Source organism: Onychomys torridus, chromosome X (genome assembly GCF_903995425.1).
Source record: "Onychomys torridus chromosome X, mOncTor1.1, whole genome shotgun sequence".
In the NCBI taxonomy this organism is placed as follows: domain Eukaryota; kingdom Metazoa; phylum Chordata; class Mammalia; order Rodentia; family Cricetidae; genus Onychomys; species Onychomys torridus.
In genome coordinates this window covers 121,628,110-121,651,784 of record NC_050466.1, presented here as the reverse complement: position 1 = coordinate 121,651,784, position 23,675 = coordinate 121,628,110, and the positions used below count along the sequence as shown (strand labels likewise).

The window sequence follows — 23,675 nt, the reverse complement described above, 5'->3', positions numbered from 1 at the left end:
CCATATCATAAACTTCCAGGCTATTCCAGTTCACAGGATTCACTACCCCCACCCTGCAGCTTGGTAAACCAGGGAGGTTTTTCCTGCTCCTGCTCTTCTCTGCCCTTGCCAGTCTGCCCCTATCCTATCCTCTCTGCCCCATAGAGGGAGCCAAGGCTGCTTTGTACTTCCCCAAAGACCCCTGGCTATTTTCTCTTGTATCTACAATAAAAACCTTCCCACCCATGGATTGGTCAGTTCAGTGAATAGATTCTCTGCCCCCTTGCTGATACTGCCTAGATTTTACATTTTCTGGTTACTAAAAGATAGGTTTTAGCTTAAACAAAAAGGAGAAATGTGTCAGAGATTCTGAGAAATACCAATGTCTACAGACACCAAAGGATGCTAAAGTTAAGAAGGGGCATCTACACAAAAGCCAGACTGTTATCAAGCACTTCAAACACCTTCTAAAGAAAAAAAAAAGGGGAGTGTAGTGTAGCTGGTTTACAAGATACAAAAAAATTCATGTGTAATTGGAGCCCTTTAGAGTTTCACTTTCTATGGGGTGAAGAGATGATCATGTATAAAAAATACCAATATAAACTAGGATATGAAGTGTACTGCTGTATAACATGCAAACCGCTATTGAAGCTAGGAAGCAGGACTCTAGGCACCCTTAACTAAAGGTAGAAACCAGATTCCTACTTATGATACATGATCCTTATTGTCTTCAATCCTTTATTCTGTTTAGTTATGTCCCTCATTTTCCTTAGGTAGGCTTTTAAAGCAAATTTGTTCTTTTAAATTTCCTCCTTAATTCAGAGAAAGTTCTGAACATGTAAAAACATATGTACTTTATCCATGTGTTTCTCATCCAATCTAGCAACACACTTATAAAAAGAATTGAACTTCACTGTGCATGTCTCAGGCTGATTTCTACCTTTTGTTCCACAAATGTTAACCACTGTCCTTAGTATGGTATTTATCTTCTTCATAATTCTTTCTGAATGCTATATTTGTACATATATACATATATTTTTACATACATACATATATGTACATATATAGAATGATACAAACAGCATTCAAAAAGAATTATGAAGAAAACCACCAAATAAAAGAAATGCACACACACACATATATGCCTTTCACCACAAACATAATAAAGATATTGTTTTACATTTCCCAAGTTTTTCTCTATCTATATTTCATGATCATTGCTCAACCTTTGCACATTTGTGACAGAGCAAAATATTGCAACGGTTCTTCCTTCTTATATGCTTGCTGAGGTTACTTTAGGTTTAACTAGAATTTTATCTCTTTGATGGAGAACCCATGAAAATTACCCAACTCTGTTCAAGAAAACCGAGATCAAGACACTCCCCTGATAACTTAGCTTCTGTTAAACTGCCTGCTTGTGCAGAACCTCCCTGCTGGAACTGCAAAGTGAGATACCAGGCTATGGCTTTTGCCTTTAAAACTTCTTTCTCTAAATGCTCAGGGCTACACTTGGGTCCTGTATGCCTGAGTGTAGTCCCAACTGCTTGGAATTAAGACTTTTAATTGACTATAAACTCTGTCTGAGTAGTTATCATCTGCTGGGCTCCCCATCACACCTTAATGAGTTCAATGGTGTCCTTCACATAGATAAGCTTCAGAGGCAACTCTTAGAAACCATGGATGTGACCTAAGAACATTTTCCCCCATACAGTTAAGACGAAGTAATACTGGATAAAGATGGACCCTTAATTCACTGGTTGGCACCCTGATAAAGAACAAACCTAGAGACAGGGATCCAAAAGAAATGCTACATGAGGATGGAGAAAAATATTAGAATGATACATTTGAAATTCAAAAGTTGCCAAAACTTGGTGTCAACCTCCAGGAGCCAGCATAGAGGAAAGGACAAACTTTCCTTTGAGCACCTCCAGAAGGAATGAGTCAGCTAACAACTTCATTGCAGATTTATAACCGTCAGAACTATGAGCAAATGAACTTCTATTGTTTGAAGCTACTCAGTTCACCACTTCATTATGGCTTCCCTGGGAAATAAGGCCATCCTTTCAGCAGCTCTCTGTTTGCTGGTGACAAGCCGTTCTACCAGCAAAAGAAGATGTGGTGGATTGAACTGTTTGCTTTATGGCAGCACAAAGAAACCAAAACCAGAATCAAAAACAAGAATCAGCCAGAGTCCTGATAGCTCCTTCAAGGGCACACCCCCAGAGCACTAACATCTTTCCAAAAATGCTCCACTTACTAAAGGTTCCAGTACCTACCAAGCGTGCAACAAACCAAAGGTCCAAACTTTTAACATCTGGGCTCTTGGCTGACATTCGAATCACAAACCTAGTACCTATGAGTTAAGGAAGGCTGGTTCTACAAAACCTTTATCCTTACTGCAGCAAACCAGTGGTGCTCTGAGGTTCAAGTGCTCAGAGCTCTTAGAGGACTTAGGAAATCTGGACTGAAGGTCTGCATTAAGGAGCTCAGATTCAATACGTCTGGAGTAGAGTCTGAGAATGTGCACTTTTAGCAAATTTCCAGCTGCTGCTGCTGCTGCTAGTTCAGTTACCCATTAGTATTATTTAGTATCATCTTTTTCAAGATGAGGCAAAACTAAAAAGATAAAACAAAAAACAAACAAAAATGCATGGATTAACATAACATAAAATGACTGTAGTTTATGCAAGTCAAACTTTTATTTTTAACATGAACATATCTATAAAAGGTCACTGTGTAGTCAGATGTCTGTTGATGACAGCTTTATATAGTGACTTTAGAAACTTTAGAAAACGATCATTTTTTTAGACTACTGAAAATGGGAAAACTAATGAAAACCATTTCTTCTTCCTCCATCCATTTCTTTCTTCTTGGATTTCCAACTGTAGGAGGAAATAAGAGATAAGCAACATTTGTATTTTCTTAAAAGGCACTACTGACACTCTTGCCAATTCTATGTAATGCCACTGTCTTGCAACAAGGTAAAAGTAAACCACTTCCCTGCCATGCTTCCCTAGCAGATCTTTAGTTATCAGAATGCTCTTGGGTTTGACAGCTTCCATAATCTGATCATATCAACCTCACTATCCAACTAGCAACCACTATAAAGGCCTGATTTTTCTTTTAACTGCTTCTCAGAGCACAAAACTTTGCATGTTTATATACCAATCCTACGCATTTCTACTCAGCTTCCATCTCTTTAAAATGAGATCTTCAACTCTTGAAAAATCTCATTAAAATTTTTTTACTTAAAAAAATTAAATTAAAAATTAAAATAAAACATTAAATTTGAAAAAGATTTAATTTTGTTTAAATAGAGAATTTCATCTCTTTAAAACTAGATCTAACTGGGCAGTGGAGGCGCACGCCTGTAATCCCAGCACTCGGGAGGCAGAGGCAGGTGGATCTCTGTGAGTTTGAGGCCAGCCTGGGCTACAGAGTGAGATCCAGGACAGGCTCCAAAGCTACAGAGAAACCCTGTCTCAAAAAAACAAACAAAAAAACCCCCAAAAAACAACAATAAAAAACAAAAAAAATCTAGATCTAGAAATGGGAAAATTCAGAAAGACAAAAAGAGACAAAGATGAACACAGAAAATATAATGCCCAATTCCCAATTCAGTAAAAATAAAATTTAATTTTTTTTTCAGTTTCATGCAATTTGAAATATTAAAATCAAAACTAGGCTGGTAATTTACAAGTGAATCCTAAGGTATGATTTCACATGAAACACTTAACTTTTTCCAACTTTCATCAGCACCATAAGAACAACATACTCTATTTCTGTGGCTACACAATGCAGGCAGAATGTCTCTTCATGATCTTTTACTACCAAGTCTGACAAATTCCCATGTGTTCTAAGTCAGCTCATAGTCTAAAGGACTTCCATCTAGAAACAACTCACTCCTGCTTAACAAATGAGTACATTATGGATGTTAAACTGTTCTAGTTTAGCATTAAATAAATTTAATATTTAATAGTATGAATATTTAACAACTGTTTTGTTTATCAAGAATGTATTAAAAACGTGAAGATCTTAGTCACAGGGCTATGTTAGGAATGGTTAGTTAGAGAATCCAGTACCTGCATTCCTACTGCGGGGAGCCCTCTGCAGAGTCCAGGTTCTTTTTCAACCTCTGGCCAGCTCTCCAGTTTCATCATCTTCCCCCTCTTCTTCCCCTGCAGCTTCTTCAGCAGCATTTTCACACTCACATTCATTTGGTTCATCAGATTTGCATGGGGCAGACACCATGAACTTAGGATCATGGAAGAAATAAAAAAGCGGACACTTAAATTCCTTCTTCCGTAACTGGTGGTCAGGAACACCTGGAGAATATAAACATGGGAGAAAAAGAAAATACTTTAGCAACACTTCTATGGTCCCAATATGTCTTCAGCCTAAAAAAAATCTTCATAGTGACAGTTTTTCCTGTGTACATAGCTCATTATTCATAACCCATGGGACAGAAGGGTATCAGAATCTCCATTCTGTATTTGTTATATTTTTAGCAGAATATCCTCAACAAAATGCTAATTTGTCCTAAAAAAACAACCGCTAGACCCTAGTTTTCAGATTCTGCCATTACTCAGGCAGGTTGGGCAAGCTCTGAGCATGACCTGCATTTGGGAAAGATGTGCCAACAGAGGCAAAAGCAGCAGCAAGGACCAAGAACTTCACAACCACTCTGTAGTCCCTCCTTACCTAGGGCTACACCAGCCCCAGTTGGCTGGTTTCCAGTCATCCTCAGATACCTGGCATTAGCCAAATTCAACCTTTTCTGCCCACAGCTCTGACTTTGCAATTCTGTTAGGTTCCTAGCCTCCCAGCTGGGACCTCTTTTTTTTTTTTTTTTTTCCTTCGAGACAGGGTTTCTCTGCGTAGTTTTGGAGCCTGTCCTGGATCTTGCTCTCTAGACCAGGCTGGCCTCGAACTCACAGAGATCTGCCTGCCTGTGCCTCACGTGTGTGCTGGGATTAAAGGCGTGCACATGGGTGTTCTGCCACTACCACCCAGCTTTGGGACCTCCTTTTTAAAGCAAAAGGCCTAGGAACAAAAAGGAGAGTGGCAGGAGAGAGGCTGGGGGAGGGGAAGAGGGGAGTGAAGGGAGGGGAGAAGTGAAGAAGGGGAGCTGGGGGAGAGAGGGAAGGGAGGAGGGGGGCTTAGAGTAGGAAGGGGAAGGAATCCAGAAGAGAAAGGGGGTGTAGAGGAAGATAGAGGGGAATGGGAGAGGAGAGGGTGAAGAAAGGGGAAGGAGCAAAGGGAAGAGAGGGGACAGGGAAGGGCAGAGCTGGGTGATGACTAGGACAGAGGGAACAGAAGGGAAGATGTGGTGACGGGATCAGATAGTGACCTGGGAGTGGGGGGGAGGGGACAAGGGAGGAGAGGAGAGACAAAGAGGCAGCAAGGAGGTGAGGGAAGCAAGCAGGGGGAGGGAGCAAGAAGATAGAAGCAGATCGGGAAGAAAAAGGGGGGGGGGAGAGGGACAGGAAAGGGAAGTGGGGAAGGGAGACAGGAAGGGGAATACGCAGAGGAGAGGGGAGGAGATTCACGGACAGGAAATGGAAAGGAGAGAGGGGGAGGTGCTAGAAGGGGAGGGCAGGGTGAGAATAAAGAGGGGGAAGGGAGAGGAGAGGAACAAAGAGGAGGAGAGGCAGGGGTGGGGAGAAGAAAGAAAGAGGGAAGGGGGGAGACGCTGAGGGACAGGAAAGGAGAAGAGAGGCAGTGAGAAAGTGGAGATGTAAGGAGGAGGAAGGGCAGCGAGGGGGAAGCAGGGAAGGGACTAGGAGAAAAGGGAAGGGTGGGAAGAAGGCCTGAAAGCCAGGGGACAGGCAGGAGGTGGAGAGCAGGGAGGGAGAAGAGCAAAGATGGGGGGGGGGCGGGAGGATGGGTGGACTAGAGCAGAAAAGAGATGGTGAGCAGAGGCAAGAAGGGAGCACAGCTGTGGACTGGGAGAGTGAGGTGAAGGGGAATGACTGATGGGGGAGGCAGGGAAGACACTGGAGGGGAAGGAAAAGAGGCAGGGGGCAGGGATGGTGAGGAAATCAGAGCAGTAGGGGGTGGAGGGGGACGGAGGAGCGGGGAAGAGGGAGAAGACTGAGGAGATGAGAGGCAAGCAGGAAAGGGGGCAGGGAAGCTGAGGGGGCAGGAAGGAGGGAAGAAGCAAAAGGTGGAAAGGTAAGGCAAGAAGGGGGAGCAGGGAGAAAGGGAAGAAGACTGGAACAGGAGGCAGGCAGGGAGAGGTAAGTCATAAAAAGGGGAGCAGGGAGGAGGATGAGTGCTGGAGAGGAAAAGCTAAAGGGAGGGGAATGTTAGCTGGGGGTAAAGGAACTACAATGGGAGGAGGGAGGAGGAGAGGACAAGGAGCGGGTGGGAGACAGGAGAAGAAAGGCAGGGGCAAAGGGGAGCAGGGAGGGGAGCTGGGAGGGAGAGAGGAACAGGAAGAAGAGTGTAGCAAAAGAAGTGGGAGGGGAGAGGGCAGGAAAGGCCAGAAAAACAGAGCATGGACCAGGAAGGGAACTTAAGAGGGCAAGTTCAAAAGGGAGCCGGGAGAAGAAAGGCGCCAAATGGGAGCCGGGAGGGGGATGGGAGCCAGGAGGGGGATGGGAGCCAGGAGGGGGATGGGAGCCAGGAGGGGGATGGGAGCAGGGTGTAGAAAGTTACAAAAAGGGTTGCCAGGACAGGAAGTAGAGCAGGGAGAGGAAAGGTACAAAAATGAGAGGTGCAGGGGAGCAGGTTGATGTGTGGGAGGAGGGGATGGTAGGAGAGGTGCTAAGGACAGGTCTGAGAGGAGAGAGGAGGAGGAGCGGATGAGAGACAGTAATGGCGTTGAGGAATGAGCCTAAATATGAGGTGGTCTTTACTATGGATGGGGATAAGAATACACCCAACCTGCATCTAGAGTAAGGACCATGGATCACTCACAGGCACAGGTCGCTAAGTCAGTGAGGCACAGAGCTCCTGCACCCTCTTCCATGAGCACCTCATCTTCTGCCTGGACCTCCTCTGCATCTATCTGGTTCTCCAATTCTTCCTCATCCTTCATGTTCTCATCCTTGATGTCCTCATCACAGATATCCTATCCTCCTCGTCAATAGAGGACATCTGCCTGCTCTGCTTGGATATCCAAGCCACATCTCTCCCATACTGCTCCTCATAAATGGCATTTGTGATTAACTGGAATGCCAGAAAACCTGCTGTGGCAGCAATGAAGATCAGCCATTGCAGAGACATTAGAATTTCTTCCAGGGATCTATTTCCATCGTCTTCACCATTTGAGCCACTGTGGCCGTGGTCTGGTTTCTTGTTATCAGATATGGCACAAAAGGCACCGGCCAGAAGCTATTGTAAGTGAAGATGACTGTAGTGAGCCACCAGATGGCAGTTCACTTCTTAGACCCACACAGGACGCTGCCAATGACACATTGCATGCTGGGAGAGGTGGAAGTGGGGCCTCCCTCCTAGGAAGACCTCTATAGGCTGAGTCTGCACAGGAGGGTGGAGTAAACTGGGACTTTTTTCTCATGTGGAAGGGTACAAAGCGGGAAACCAAAGGATGTGCTAGAGCCGTAGGCGGAACTTGCAAAAGTTCCTACCCAAGGCTCCCGACCTTTCTGGAGAATGTTAAGCTCATTGGCTGAGAAATGAGACCCTGCAAAGCTCATGTACCCAATGAGTGACCAGGATCTTCACACTTCTAGTGTTTCTGGGGGCTTAGGGTTCTTTTCTTTCTCCTGTGGCAATAGAAGTTCTGTATATTGTTTCTGTATACCAGATTCTTTGGTATAGACACTGGCATGTCTCCCCAAGTCCTCTAAGAACAGATTGTAGCAGGAGGGACACGGGCTTTTAACATGAGAAAATACGGCCATATGTTATTGTTACTCACAATCCCTAAACTTCACACCCAAAAGGGAATGGCCATTTGGATGTGTTAACAGTATTAAAACTGCGCGTGGCCATTGTTCAGCAAAACTCATGGTGCTGAACACAGTCTGCCACTCCGGAGACACCAGAGCATCTGCAAGGGATTCGTGATCCAGTCTCACCCTCCACCTCCACCAGCTTCGCTACACAAGCCACATTGGGTGGAGTCGTGCTAGTAGATGGACACAGCAAGAGAGACACGCAGGTCAGAAGATTGCAGGAGGCGTGAGGGGTGGTGGTGTTAATGTTGAGAGATGGCACATGAGAGGCCTTGGCTGGTTTGGACCAAGGTACCCTGTAGCAGATGAGGCATGCCATGCAGCGGACAGCAGTGTGGTGCAGTGGAAAGTTACACTGTAGATGCGCAACCATGTGGAAAGTTTTTATTATTTAAGAGAGAGAGAGGGAGAGGAGGAAGAAGGAGAGAGACAGCAAAGGGGAAGGGGTCCTTTCTTAAAGGGAACAAGATGATAGGATGCTGGGTGGGCCAGGGTATTATCTGCTTATTGGTCAGTATTCCAAGAAGTGGGTCTGAATGCTAACAGCTAGCTAAAGTCCCTGTATATTAGTAGTTTCCAAGAGACTTTTGTTTGTTTGTTTGTTTGAGATAGCGTTTCTCCGTGTAGTTTTGGTGCCTATCCTGGTTCTTGCTCTGTAGACCAGGCTGGCTTTGAACTCACAACGATCCTCTGGCTCTGCCTCCCGAATGCTGGGATTAAAGGCGTGCAACGCTGCTGCCCAGCTCCAGGGGACTCCAACAGAAGGGCTGGTCATCTTAGCAGTGTGGATGTATGTTATTGACATTGGTTGGATGGGTCTCCATTCAGAGGGTCTAATTTCAAATAAGAGCACCAAAAAAAGCCAAATTTGTAATTATGAACTATTTTGCTCCCAGGACACAAATGACCTTAGATTTAAGGGTTTGCTTTTACATTGTGGAAGTCAGATGACAGATGGCTATTCTTTCTTTAAAAAAAGGTATTCTCACCTTACACAGATGCATAAAAGCTATACATTAATGAGGTACTATGTCTAGCATAGTAGACATATACATGTTTTCTCTCAAACACATTGTCTGGACTTTAAGTGTGTATGTGTGTTTGTGTGTCCAGATGTCACCATTAATTGGAGGTGCCTGGCATCTCCTCCAGGGGAAAAGGTCTCTGTTCTCTGTATTGCATGAATCCTAAATGGTCTTATAATAAAAACCCAGAGCCAGATATTGGGGTAAATGCTGAAAGATTGGAGAGACAAAGGAACAAGTCACAGCCACTTCTCACCTTGCCAACTCCACAAATGCTCTGACTGAATGCTTCTGAGTCCTCAGCCAAAAGGGCTCAAGTTCCTGTCTCCTCCTGCCTCATATGCCTTTCTCTGCCCAGCAATATTACTTTTTGTCTCAACCTTCCTAGTGCTAGGATTAATGGTGTGTGTGCTTCCTAAATACTGGTAGCAAAGACATGAGATCTCAAGTGCTGGGATTAAAGATGTGTGTTACCACTGCCTGGCTCTGTTTCTTTTAGACCGGATTAATCTCTTATAGTCTAGGATGGCCTTGAACTCACAGAGATCTGTCTGCCTCCCCAAGTGCTAGGATTAAAGGTATGTGCCACTTCTATTTAAACACTGTGGCTAATTCTGTGGCTAGTTCTGTCCCCTGATTTTAAGGCAAGTGTTATTAGAGTATATCAAATTATCACCACACTCTGATGGCAAGGTATCCCTGGAATATTGTATACCACACAATCTCTGAGAAACCTTAGCCCAGTGGGCTCATACTCACTAAGTAGCAAAAGATAGTCTCAAATTCCTGATCCTCCTGCCTTAACTTCCCAAGTGTTGGGATTACAGACATGCTTGCCTTGAAAAGCTAGTATTGTTTGTAGATGTAACCATCTTGTTAAATAAGAAACACAGAGCCAAACACAGAATTAAAAACCAAGAGGTCAGAGCAATAGCTAAGAGCTGAAAACCTTACTCTTCACTGCTGCTGCTGTGTTTCTTCTCCGCAAGAGGCCTACTTTCTGTGTGCTGTTCCTTTTTATAGACTTTCTGTTCTGCCTTCTCATTGGTTGTAAACCCAACCACATGACCTCCTTGTCACTGCCTGTCTGTACAGACCTCCAGGTCTTCTATGGTTGGTATTGTGTCCTTGAACACACAGAGATCAACTAGCTCTGCCTCCCAAGTGCTGGGATTAAAGGCGTGCACCACCACCGCCCAGCTTCTGCTATGGCTTGCTCTGACCTCAAGGCAACTTTATTAACATACAAATAAAATCACATTTCAGTACAAATAAAATATCACCATAATTGTTGACTTTTTAAATGTATAAATGCATTTATTATTTTATCATAAGTGAGAGAACATTTAAAAATAAATCTTATAAAAGCAGAAAAAGTATATCTTTATACTTTGCTCCAAATATAATACCATTTGTTTGCATAATCATTATTGAGTTGTTTACTTTTTAAATGTGGTTACTTACAGTTATTGGTTTCCTTCTGAATGCCACAAATGGGGATAAGTTGTATTTTTTTGTTCCTTCTAATGCATTTTAAAATTTTATTTTCAATTGCATCTTTTACCCACTGTCGATTAATTTTTGAATGTTTGTGTCTAAAGCTAAGGAATAAATCTGGCATTAGGGGTGGGCCAGAAGTGTAAACTGACACCTGGGATTCGTAGACAAATTGTTAAATGGCTTATTAATAATAAAAAAAAACCCACCAGATATTGGGGTTAAATTCCAAGAGATTGGAGGAATAAGAAAAGCCACAGCTAATCTTACCCCACCAACTCCACAGTGTAGCTAAAGTTTTCCTATGTCCTAGCCTGCCGGTGATCAGGACAAATCTTTCTCACCTGCCCATCCTGCTTGGGCCCACAGCCACTCAGACCTAAGTAAACACACAGAGACCTATATTACTTATAAACTGTATTGCTGTAGCAGGCTTCTTGCTATCTAGTTCTTATATCTTTAATTAACCCATTTCTATTAATCTATAAGTTGCCATGTAGCTTGTGGCTTACCAGTACTTTACATCTTACTTCTTATGGTGGCAGCATCTGCATGCAGCGTCTCCTGACTTAGCCTTCCACTTCCCAGACTTCTCTGTTTGTCCCACCTATACTTCCTGCCTAGCTACTGAACAATCAGCGTTTTATTTATCAATCAATCAGAGCAACAGATTCACAGCATACAGAAAGGCATCCCCAGGACCACAGCTTCCAAAGAGACCTACTTCCTGTATAGCCATCTATATGCCTTTCTGTTCTGCTATCTCATCTGCTCTCTGTCCAGCTACATTGCTTCCTCTTCCTGCCCAGCTCTGTCACTTCCTGTCTGTCTGTACACTACAGATCTCCAGGTTAGCTAGTGTTGGAATTTAAGGTTTATGCCACCACACCTGGCTCTGTTCTCAGTGTGGCCTTCTCCCGGAAGTAAATTTCCTAGGATAAGGCTGGTAAGCAAGTTGTAGCTGAAAGCAAGGTTTCAGAGACTCTTGTTTGAACTGAGTTGTATTCAAAGGAACTGCTAAAAATTTTGGTTATGGGTCTTCATATTTGTTTTGCTTCAGACTCATTATGACTTTGGACAGCTATACACAGACTGTCAGGGCAGCTGGTGAGCCAGGCTCTGATCAGAAAGCTTTTAGTGGAACTTTAAGATTAGTATCAGAAAGCTATCAGTGGAACATTAAGACAGCTATCAGAACTGACTTTTTGAATTTTTCAGACTGCAGAAATGGGACAATTTTGAATTCACTTATGCATATAGACTTAATTAACTGACTTATGAATTGTTTTGTGTATGCATATTTGTTTTGTTAACTGCAGTGACTCAAACTTTGTGTGGAAATGGAGCTGTTTTGTGGAACGATTTGTGTAGAAATGAAAATATTTTGTGTAGAAATGGAAAAAATTGTTTTTTTCTGCCCAGGCTCAAGATAAAGCTTAAAAAAAATTATAAAGAAAAGGGGGAGTTAATATTCCTCAGACTCTTTAACTTTTTAAATGTTGGAACCCGCCTAGGTTTCCTAGTGGCTTTGCCCAGCAGGACTGCATAAGAGGATGATTGGACCATGGGCCTAAGTACCAGGTGCTTGGAAGGGTCTACACTTGGATGTATCTAGCAAGGGGGAGGTCTTTGCCCCTCCCCATGGCATTGTTATAAAAAAAAGCAGTTTGGAATAAAGTTCTGGGCTGGTGGGTTTTGACCCAGGCCCGCCCAAGGCTATCCTGTGTTTCTTTCCTTTCATTATCTACATATCTCTTTATATCTAAATATTCCTCACTTCTCCCTACTCAAGAGTACCCTACACAAAAGTGGGGGCTGGTCTACCACATTTTAAAACATATTTTCTTGTCCCTTGTGGATTAATGTTAACTTGTATTAATGTACCCTATGTTTTGTTAGCAAGAAATGCGAAAAGTTCCATTAAGAGATTGCTTTTATTTGCTAAAGTTAGAAAGTGTAAATAGTTCTATTGAGAGTTTGCTTTTGGATGTGTTTGTGAGAATTGTAATTGTGTATCATAATCTTTACATTAGAATTATGATGGTAATCTGTTAATGTTGTTGATGCTAAGGAGTCTTTAGATTTGATGTGGTTGCATCAGGAATTTACTGATTTTAAAAAAGGGCTTGGTGCAGCTAAGACTGCAGTAGTCATCTTAGACCCATTCAAAAAGGCCATTCCGTCTTGATCATCCTCTACTCCTTTATTAGGAGGTATAGCCATAAGGAGCAGGTGCATTGCTATAATTATTTCAGCTATTTGCAAGCTCTTAGTGGGAAAGCTGATTCAGAGCTGCATTGAGTTAAACTCTGTACCCTCACTTAAAAGATTTATATTATTAAGAAGGAGGAATTTGTGAGAGCCCAAATTACTCAGAGTCAGAGAATCTGAGCTTGCTTTACCCAGCAGGGCTGCATAAGGGGATGATTTGACCGTAGGCATGGTTACCAGGTGTTTGGGTCTACACTTGGCTGTATGATGTGCTTTGATCTAGCAAAGGGGAGGTCTTTTGCCTCTCCCCTTGGCATATTATAAAAAGCCCTTTTGAATAAACGAAGTGACTGTTGGGTATTGACCCAGGCTCTCCCGAAGCTATCCTGTGTCTCTATATTTCTTCTTGTTGTCTAGGTCTATCTTTCTGATATTTTCTTATCCCTCTCTCCTCCACCTAAGAACCCTTTGAAAGGTGAGAGCAGGTCAAAGCTAGACTCCCATACCATCCCACCATATTGACATGTCTGTCTATCTTCTAGGTGTCCGTTATTTCTTTTTCTTCTCTCATGTCCCTTCTTAAAAATCTGGAGTAGAATACTTTTTATGGTGGGGAAATACTTCCTTAATTTTTGAAATTAAAATATAATTACACCACTTGTCCCTTCCTTTCTCCAGCCATCCCCCTATAAAACCACCGCCCCTCCCCTGCACTTTATCAGGCTGGTGGTCTCTATTTCTTTAAGTAAAACTACAGAATGGAATTTCGAGTACAGTTTTGGATAGAAGTGGCAGGAAGAGCCATCACATTCAGAATTTAGGGGAAATTTTTCAGGTTTTTCGTACTGAAATGTTGTGAAGATGTTGTAGATTCCTTTTATCAGTTCATCTCACTTCACTACTTAGTCTGCTGGGTGGGTTCACTTTGAAAAGTGCTTTTATTTCTATTATTTCAATTTTTTTAGATCATTATGTGATTTTGTGTATATGTGTGTTCATTGTGAACAGATATTCATGTGGAGGTGTGCATGCGCGCGCGCGCGCGCGCGCGCGCGCGCGCGCGCGTGTGTGTGTGTGTGTGTGTGTGTGTGTGTGTGTGTTACATGTGTGGAAGCTAACCTCACAACTTTAAGTGTCCCTCCACAGAAACCATCAACCTTTTCTCCCACCCAGGGTCTCTTAGTGGCCTGGAACTTGTAAAGTTGGCTAGGGTGTGTGGCCCATGTGGCTCAGGGATCTATTTATCTCTGACTACCTCTCAGTGGTAGTATAAGCATATTCCACCATGCCTAATTTTTTAAAAGATCTATCTTAGGGATTTAACTTCAAACTTCATGCATGTAAGGCAAGAATACTATTGACCAAGCCATCTCACCATCCTTCATTATGAAGATTTTCTTTATTCGTGAATATTATGCACTGTGTTTTAGTGTTCATGTGTTTGTCGGGCTGTGTCCCACAATAAACAACCAGGGTATAAAAGAGGAGTGCATGAATCAGACTGTTGTTTCTGGGAGTAGAAACATTCACATATGTCTAACATTTCAGTGTTTTTATACAGCAAAAGTAGTTGTGAGTATGTTCAAAAGATCCAGCCCTTTGTGATATGCTGACTTTGCCAGGAAAACAGATATGTTTGGCATGCATCTCAGTCACCAAGTCTGAATATACCCCATTCTGTCTGAAAGGGATAGTGACTTGTAATGTCAGAAATACTGAGGAGCAAACCTATGTTTAAGAGCCCTGGATAAATAAATACTCCTACTCAGAAGAAAATGACACATACCAAGACAGTAGTGGGATAAAAAATTAGGACAAGGGCATACCCAGTGTAGTTTATAAGAATTTGCTTTCACTAGGCACAAAGCTCATTCCCATGCTGCGAAGTGTGGCCCTATAGACTGAGTGTGAGTATTGTTACAATTTTATATTGACAGATTTTCACATGGATGTAGCACGAATCTTAAAAGGTCTTATTAATAAAAACAAACCTGGAGCCAGGTATTGGGGTGAATGCTAGAAGATCAGAGAAGCAGAACAAGCCACAGCTTCCTCCCCTCGACAGTTCCTCAGCTAATCCTGTTTCCTCAGACAGGAAGCCTCTGAATCCTCATCCAAATGCATCTCAGCTAAACTGCTCCTCAAAAGCCTAAAAGCTTAACCAGCTCTAGTTCCTGGCCTTATATACCTTTCTGCTTTCTGCCATCACTTCCTGGGATTAAAAGCGTGAGTCACCAGGCCTGGCTGTTTCCAGTGTGGCTTTAAACTCACAGAGATCCGGATAGATCTCTCCTTCCCAAGTAATAGGATTAAAGGCGTGTGTGCCACCATTTTCTGGCCTCTGTATCTAGTGGCTGTTCTGTTCTCTGACCCCAGATAAGTTTATTAGGGTGCACAGTATTTTGGGGAACACAATCTCACCACACATGTTCATAATTGTTACATTCCTTGAATAAAAGCCTCTCTCTCTCTCTCTCTCTCTCTCTCTCTCTCTCTCGTCTCTGTATATGTGTGCATGTGCGTGCGTGAGTGTGTGAGTGTGTGTGTGTGTGTGTGTGTGTGTGTGTGTGTGTGCGCGCGCGCGTGCTGGAGGTCACCTCTGATGTCATTCCTCAGGAGCCATATACCTTGTTTTTTGAGATATGGTATCTTACTGGCCTGAATTCCCTAGTGCATCAACTATAAGTACACATGGGTGGTGGGCAATGAACTCAGGTCCTCTGCTAGAGCAGTACAGGTTCATCACCACAGAGTAATCCCTCCAGTCCTGAAATTCTACTTTTTTTGTTATAGTGTGTAATCATCCTTAGTGTTCAGATAACTTTGGGTAATGTTTTGCTCTTTACTTTTGTGTTTGTACTTACAATGAATTTCCATTTGCATTTCTTTTCATGCTATATTTTTGTCTGTGTTTGTTATCCGTATAATGAAGTATGCATTGGGAAGCATTTTTCCTTACCTACTTTTGGGAGGTTTTATTTTAAAGATGGTTATTATTGTACCATAGAGATAAGCAGTCAAGCAATCTGGGTTGCACTTTATGAGTTTTTTGTTTGTTTGTTAGCAATTCAATCTCTTGTTAGGTTTCCTGTGTCTTTTTGAGTTGGTCTGGCACATTTTGTCTTCCCAGGATTGGTTTGTATATTTCATGGGTTATATAATTTGTCCACATACAGTTGGTGAAAGTATTGCAATTTATTCATTTCAAATTATTTTTTTAATACAAAGTCTTTGTTTTTTTAAAGATTTATTTATTATGTACACAGTATTGTGCCTGCATGTGTCCCTACAGGCCAGAAGAGGGCACCAGACCTCTTTACGGGTGGTTGTGAGCCACCATGTGGTTGCTGGGAATTGCACTCTGGACCTTTGGAAGAGCAGTCAGTGCTCTTAACCACTAAGCCATCTCCAGCCCTCATTTCAAAATTTTGTTTAATCAATTAATGTTTTTGATGCTGCTAACCAAACCCAGTGCCTCAGAATGGCGAAAGAAGCACCCTTACAACAAGCTCCTAGCTCTCATAATAGTGACACTGGCTGATTCATGAAGACAGAGTCTCCATTACCTAATGACCTCTTAATAGGTTTCATCTCCCAACACTCTTACATTGAGGATGATGTTCATAGTACATGCAATTGGGAGAATAAAGTTAAATATTTTTTGTCAGTCTAGCTAGAGTTTTGTAGCTACTTTTGTCATCTATATATTTTTTCTATTTTTAACTTTTATATGCAACTTTATATGAAATATTTTTATATAAAATATAATTATATCACTTTACTTTTTTCTTTCCCCATTCTATCCCCTCCCACATCCCCTCCAACTCCTGTTTTGTCCCTCCTTCATTCTCAAATTGATAATTATTTGATTGTTACATATACATATATGTATGTATATGATGCAGAGATATCTAAATACAGCCTGTTGAGTTTGTTTTTGTTATTTGTGTGTATATGGTTTCATGGTTGACCACTTTGTATTGGAGAACCAACTAGAAGGCTCATTCCTGGGAGAGACTAATATTCTCTCTGTGTAGTTGTTGGTTGCCTGTAGTTCTTTTTCTTAGGCTGGGGCCCCGTAAGATTTTCCCCCCTTTTTGTGTTAATATGTCTGCTGATATTGCCAATGTGCCAGTCTTGTTGATGCAGCCAGCCATCTCTAGGGAAGACTGTCACAGAAAACTTCCTGATGTTTTGGTTCTTAACAATTTTTCTGTTCCCTCGTTTATAATATTCCCTGAGCTATAGATGTGGGAACTATACTGTAGATGTATCCATTGGAACTGAGTATTTCACAATCTATTGTTTGAATTTTGACCAGCTGTGTTTTTCTGTTATGGTCTTTGACTGCTGCAGTGTTGACCTTCTTTGATGAGGGATGAGAGTTACACTTACCTGTGGGTATAAGGGCAATATTTAGAATGCTGTTTTGGAATTAATGCTGCTTTAGCAAACTGGTAGTAGTTGATTCTCCGAAGGTAAATGATCTAGCCCCAGGCAGGTGGGTGAGTGTCCACTAATTTTTGAGGCAGCTTCTCTCTCTGGGACCTGGGGTCCTTGTTTTGGCTAGGCTGCCATGTCATTGAGCCCCATGAATTAACCTATCTCCAACTTGTGGCACTTAGATTAAAAGTATGTATCACCATGCCTGGTATTTACATGGGTACTGTGGATTGAACTAGGGTGCTCATGCATGCTTGTTTAGCATTTTTTTTTACCTGAGTTACTTCCTTTAGCCTCAACACTTATTATTGATCTGTTTTTTATGAAAGCCATTTCTCTCTGTATGGGGTATTTCATTTTTATCACCAGCCATTATTTTATGAACCATAGTTATAACAGTTGCTTTAAACCCTTTTCTTGCTAATTCTAGCACTGTGCCGTCTCTTAATATATTTTTATTTTATAAACTTTATTATAAAAATCCTTGCAAATAAATAAAATAACACACAACAAGGTCTATATAATTCAATGAACTTCTATATAGTTAGAATAGGAATTTGGAACAGAAGCTGTGGAGCTTTGTATGAAATTTTATACTTTCAGTATTGAATATAATTTTGCACTTATCCATCACCAAGACCCCTCAAAAAATTCATGACAGAATTATAACTAGAAAAACATTTAGGTTTGTCTTTTCTTTCATAACTTGTATCCATTACCTGTATTCAGTCCTTCCTTACCCACCTATATCTATCGTTTTTTATTCTCTTTTATTCATGTTATGCTGTATCCTAATGTTCTTTTGTTTACAAAGATGCATATATTACTGTCTAGATTATGCATATGAGAGAAAGCATGTAGTTTTTTCTCTTTGAGATTGTATGAATTCCTTTAATATTACTTGTTCTAAGTCCTTCTTTTTCCTGAAAAAAATTGAATTTTATTTTTCTTAATAACTGCATAATAGTCTTATATATAATTTAATTGTGCATTCATCTGTTGATGAACAGCTAAATTGATTCTAATTCTTTTCTATAGTGAATAAAGCATCAGTAAACATGGGGATGCAAATATCTCTCTGGTAGGATAAGGAATTATCTGTCTATAGTTTTACTTTAAATTTTTGAGACATCTCCAAATAGATTTCCAAAATGGCTATATTAATTTGTTCTACTACCAACAGCTAATAAGGTTTCCTTTCAGTTTACATCCTCTCCAACATTTGATTTTAGATTTTTTGATGATAGCCATTATGACTGGGGTAGGGTAGTACTTGAAAGTAATATTAATTTGTACTTCCCTGGTAGCTCGGGATATTGAACACTTTAAAAAATAGCTATTGGAGAGGGCCATGTCTGTGTCTATGGTCCTGCTGCAGCCATTGTCTATGTTGATGTTTGTGGCCCATGATACCACCAACAGACACGTGGATGCCATGGTCTGTGTTGCCAGCCTGAAGCCATGCTGATATCTGTGGGCTGTGCTGCTTCCAGGTGCCATATTGATATTATTGGCCTGTGCTGCCATCTGAGGCCATGATGATTTACATGTCTGTGCTGCTGCCAAGGACTATGATGGGGGTCTGTGGCTCATGCAGTGGAAGAAGGCTATGTTGATATCCATGGTCTGTACTGCCACCAGAGACCATGCTGAGGTCTGTGGCATGATGCCAGAGACCATGTGGATGTTTGTGGTCTATGTTGTCACCAGAAACCATGTGTGCTGTGGATATCACTCTGTGTAAATAAAGTTCTGATTGGCCAGTGGCCAGGCAGGAAGTATAGGCAGGACAAGACAGAAGAGAATTCTGGGAAGTAGAAGGCTGGGAGAGAGACCGCCAGCTGCCGCCATGAGAAGCAACATGTAAAGACACTGGTAAGCCACGAGCCATGTGGCAAAGTATAGATTAACAGAAATGGGTTAATTTAAGAGAGAAGAAGTAGATAACAAGCAGCCTGCCATGGCCATACAGTTTATAAGCAATATGTTTCTGTGTGCTTTCTTGGTTTGGTCTGAGCGACTGTGGGACTGGCGGGTAAGAGAGATTTGTCCTGACTGGGCCAGGCAGGAAAACTCTAACTACAAATGGCGTCCAATGTGTTGGCAAGAGTTTCCACCTAAAACCTGAGAAAAAAGATTCTAAAACGGAGCTAAATACAGCTTCCTAGTTGTCTCTCTCAAGTTAGCAGCAGCCTGCCAGTTTGAGCTACTATGGCGGGTTCCTGGCATGTGCGTCTGACCTGCAGTGTGGCGGGAATGAGGAGTGTACAAGCTGCACTTTACTCTGCGGCATGGTGGATTTAGCCTTTGCTAGTTAAAAAAAAAGAAAGAAAAGATTTCTGGGCTATGTGCTGCTTTGATAGAAATGCTTCTGATAGTTGATGGTACACATGGCTCCAGACCCAGAGCTGGTGGTAAACTGTACGACCGCCATGTTGGGAAGCTGAGGTAGTCAGAGCCAGCAGCCACAGAGACGTTTCAATCTTACAAAGATGGATATTACCCAGACAATCTGGTTTATGTTGTCTTTGGGATTTTTAACTACACAAAATGATTTGATTGTAAATGCTGTTGAGTTAAACAAATATGTAAATTTTAAAGGTACCTTGACTTCAAAATTTGGATATAAGGATATGTTGCTTTGGAAAAGAGTCTCTGCTTTTGTTTCCACAGAAAGCCAGAGGCTATGGGTTTTTTCCAGATTAAGATACATCAGGTTTGATCAGCCAAGACCACCTGAAAGGTCTCCGATGACACAGTGGCCCAGATGATCCAACATCCAGAATGGTTTCAAGGCAACTGGCTCAGAGGTTCACCCTAATGGACTACTCCATAATCCTAAAATTTTCTTTGTGTCCCCATAAGATACAGCGCCCCCCTCCAGCAGGAAGTAGTAAGAGAAACTACACCCACATTCCCAAAATTCCCAGCTGGCTTTGGAGATGGAATTGGCTCACTCCTTCTCTAAACCCAAACATATTGCTAAAAGAAAAGGTTAAGAGATTCTTGTGTCCCAAATCAGAAGAGCCCTCTGGTGTGGGACAGAAAAACAAAAACAAAAACATTATTTTATTTAAAACAGGTTGATTATAAATGAGATCTCTTTCTAAAGAAGAAAGGGGGATATGATATAGATATAATAGGATGAAAGGGTAGATTAGGGAACTTACTTCTAAAGAGCAACAACTTGTTTAAAATGTTTTACATTGGTATAGATTTTAGTCTATTGATACAAACTTAAAGTTAATTTTGTTATACTGTGTGTATATTTCTAATCATGTTTAAGGTATTATGTTTGTATAGCTCATTTTAAATTGAAATGGATAATTAAAAATAGATTAATAATTAGTCATCTATGATAATCATACTCGTAGCCATGTTAGTTAAGTCTTCTAGATATACATAGACATATTTCAGATAGATAGGTAATCTTCAAATACTTCAAAGACCTACAGAATATGGCATTTAAAATATTTTTAAAATTTAGACTTTCTGGACACTGAGACATGTCTGCTCCTGGCAGCACCATTTTACTTCAGAGAGGAGGATGGGCATCGAAGACACTCTATATAGAGTTTATCTTCACCTTGGCAAAAATAGCCATTTGGGCAAGAAACTGTTCTTGCCTGGACTGCTTGATCGACTGGACATGCAGGACCCATAGAAAGGTGACCACTAAACTTTGCTTGACAAAATGGTCCTTCAGGTTCCTGCTTCACAGAGGAAACTGCCAGACATTCTACAGGACACTGAGAGAAGTGACCAAGAGACTCTAGCCCTGTGGGCTGAAGCCAAATGCCCCAACTTTATAAAGGAACATTAGGTGACTGTCCAGGCTGCCAGCTGTCTCTGTCTACCCTACAAGACTCCCGAAAGTTGCTTGCATCCTTCTCCTGGTTCTCAGGTAATATTATATCCTTCTGAGGTCTTTGATGTGGTTGAAGACTAGATAGTTATAATTTCCTCAGTTATGATACAAGATAAGTTAGATATAAAACTTTAGACTCACAAATATAAGATAGATAGGATATCTTCTTTAATATTGTAACTATAATTCTTGCTTGATAATTGTTTTGTTATATGTAATTGTACTATGTAAAAGTTAAAACCTTCCTTAAAAAAAAAAAGAAAAGGGGAAGTGCTGTGGATATCACTCTGTGTAAATAAAGTTCTGATTGGCCAGTGGCCAGGCAGGAAGTATACGCAGGACAAGACAGAAGAGAATTCTGGGAAGTAGAAGGCTGGGAGAGAGACCGCCAGCTGCCGCCATGAGAAGCAACATGTAAAGACACTGGTAAGCCACGAGCCATGTGGCAAAGTATAGATTAACAGAAATGGGTTAATTTAAGAGAGAAGAAGTAGATAACAAGCAGCCTGCCATGGCCATACAGTTTATAAGCAATATGTTTCTGTGTGCTTTCTTGGTTGGGTCTGAGCGACTGTGGGACTGGCGGGTAAGAGAGATTTGTCCTGACTGGGTCAGGCAGAAAAACTCTAACTACACATGTGTATGTCCATGATCATGTTCCCATTGACAGCAAAGGGCTAGGAAGCTGCTTTTGCCATGATGTTGGCAACTGCAGATTCACAGTTGAAAAGGAGGTACATAGAAAGCTTCTGTGACAACCCCTACCACCCACAAAAGATAAAAGTAGCAGCCTAGACAAGTAGCCAACAATGAGAACTCTTAAAAATTGTAAGAAGGATGCTGAAGTGTAGCTCTCCACAATTTATGGCTTCTGGCAGGGATATGGTTGGGGAAGGACTCATTTTTCTTTAAGGGCCTGGCCACCAAGAGTTTGACTATGCTCCAGGGAGTATGTGAGTAACACACATTGGACTTCATTTTTTCTTAGTCTTCTTTTGGTGAGGGAGGTCCCAAGGGTAGAGGGGCAGACCTGAAAAGACTAGGAAATGAATGTGCTCAGGGTTCATGATGTGAAATTCCCAAATAATCAATAAAAAAATATTATGAAAAAAATAGCCATTGGCCACTTGCATTTTTTTTAATGCAAGTGTAGTGGTAAAGATTTTCTCCCATGTTTGGACTGTCAGCTTGACTGATTCTCCCCTTTGTTGTACAGTAACTTTGTTTATATGTAGCCTCATATATTGATTCTTGGGTTAGTTCCTTGGTGTTCTATTTTTAAAGTTCTTGCCTACCCCAATATCTTGAAGTGTATTCCCTGTGTATTCTTCTAAAGGTTTCAGTATTTCAGGCTTTAAAATAAGGTCTCTTATGTGGGAGCCCATAAAGCTTTCCTAGTGAGATCTGAGCTTCATCTATACAGCAGGGCTGCATTATAGCATGGCTTGACCATGTGTGTGGTCACCAGGTGTTTGGAATGTTCTGCACTTGGCTGTGCTGGGGGGGGGGGTGTCTTTTGCTCCACCCCTTGGCATTCCTTTAAAAGCCCTTTAGCAGAGACAGAATGGGCTGGTGGGTTTTGACCCAGGCCCTCCTGAGGCTATCCTGTGTTTCTGTCTTTCCTCTCGTTGTCAAGTATCTTTCTATCTAAACATTTCCCACATCTCCCTACTCAAGAGTACACTGGGTGAAAAAGTGGGGGCTTGCCCCCCACATATGGCACCAGAAACAGGGACCAGGACCTTGGTGAAAGCTGGGGAGAAAGCCCTGGAAGAAGCAGTTGGACTGATCTGGTTTTGTAGTGAAAGTGAAGGTGGGGGTTTTTATTCTTGGGTGTAATAGTGAGGCAGTAAAATGCATGAAGTTGGAAAGTGAGGCTGCAGCATAGCTATATCTCTCTATCAAGATCTCTCTCTCTCTCTCTCTCAAATTCTGTTTATAAAAATTAAGGAAAATGTAAGGTGGAATAGGAATAGAGTGTAGAAAAAACTTAGAATAAGAAGAAAGAAATATTAAGTAGAATGCAGGAATATAGCATAAGGAAAAATTTAGAATAAAATAAGCAACAAGACAGAGAAACTGGTGGCTGGAGAGATGGCTCAGAGGTTAAGAGCACTGGCAGCTCTTCCAGAGGTCCTGAGTTCAATTCCCAGCACCCACATGATGGCTCACAACCACCTATAATGAAATCTGGTGCCCTCTTCTGGCATGCAGGCATATATGCAGGCAGGACAATGTATACATAATAAATACATTTTTTAAAAAGACAGAGCAACTATATTCTTGACTTCCAACAATGGGACTGTGAGTGCAAAATCCTGGGGGAAAATCTATCAAAGGGGGAAAAAGATTCCTATGGGAAGCTTTTGGCCTGTAGACAGTTTAATTGTGGCAAGGGAAAGTATTTTCCCTGAGGTGGATGCGGAAGAGACAAAACTCTCCACTCCATCAGAAGTGCCTGAGAACCCTTGTACAACACTGTACCATTAGAATTCTTTTCCGTTTGACCATGAAGTCAAAAGTTTAAAGAAAAGAAGTCTTGGGAAAACTTGGTGGTCTTTCTCTCTCTCAAAAAAAAAAAAATTAAAGCTTTCTTGGGAAAAACTTAATCTCACTCTGAAAAACTAAAAAGCCTTTCAGGTCTTTGCTTCTCAGAGATTTTTCTTTCTGTAAGGGCAAAAAATAGATTCACCTGGAGATAATATCAATATGGGAAAATCACTTGTAATG

The 23,675-nt window shown here is 41.6% G+C and overlaps 1 protein-coding gene across 1 annotated transcript; it reads right to left on the bottom strand.

Moving 5' to 3' along the window:
- Positions 1-4,107: 4,107 nt before the first annotated feature.
- LOC118574795 (tumor rejection antigen P815A-like) lies at positions 4,108-8,274 on the bottom strand. Its single transcript, XM_036175671.1, is given in 4 exon segments — positions 4,108-4,304; positions 6,901-7,056; positions 7,059-7,317; positions 8,032-8,274. Coding segments are annotated over 4 exon segments (855 nt in total).
- Positions 8,275-23,675: the final 15,401 nt, after the last annotated feature.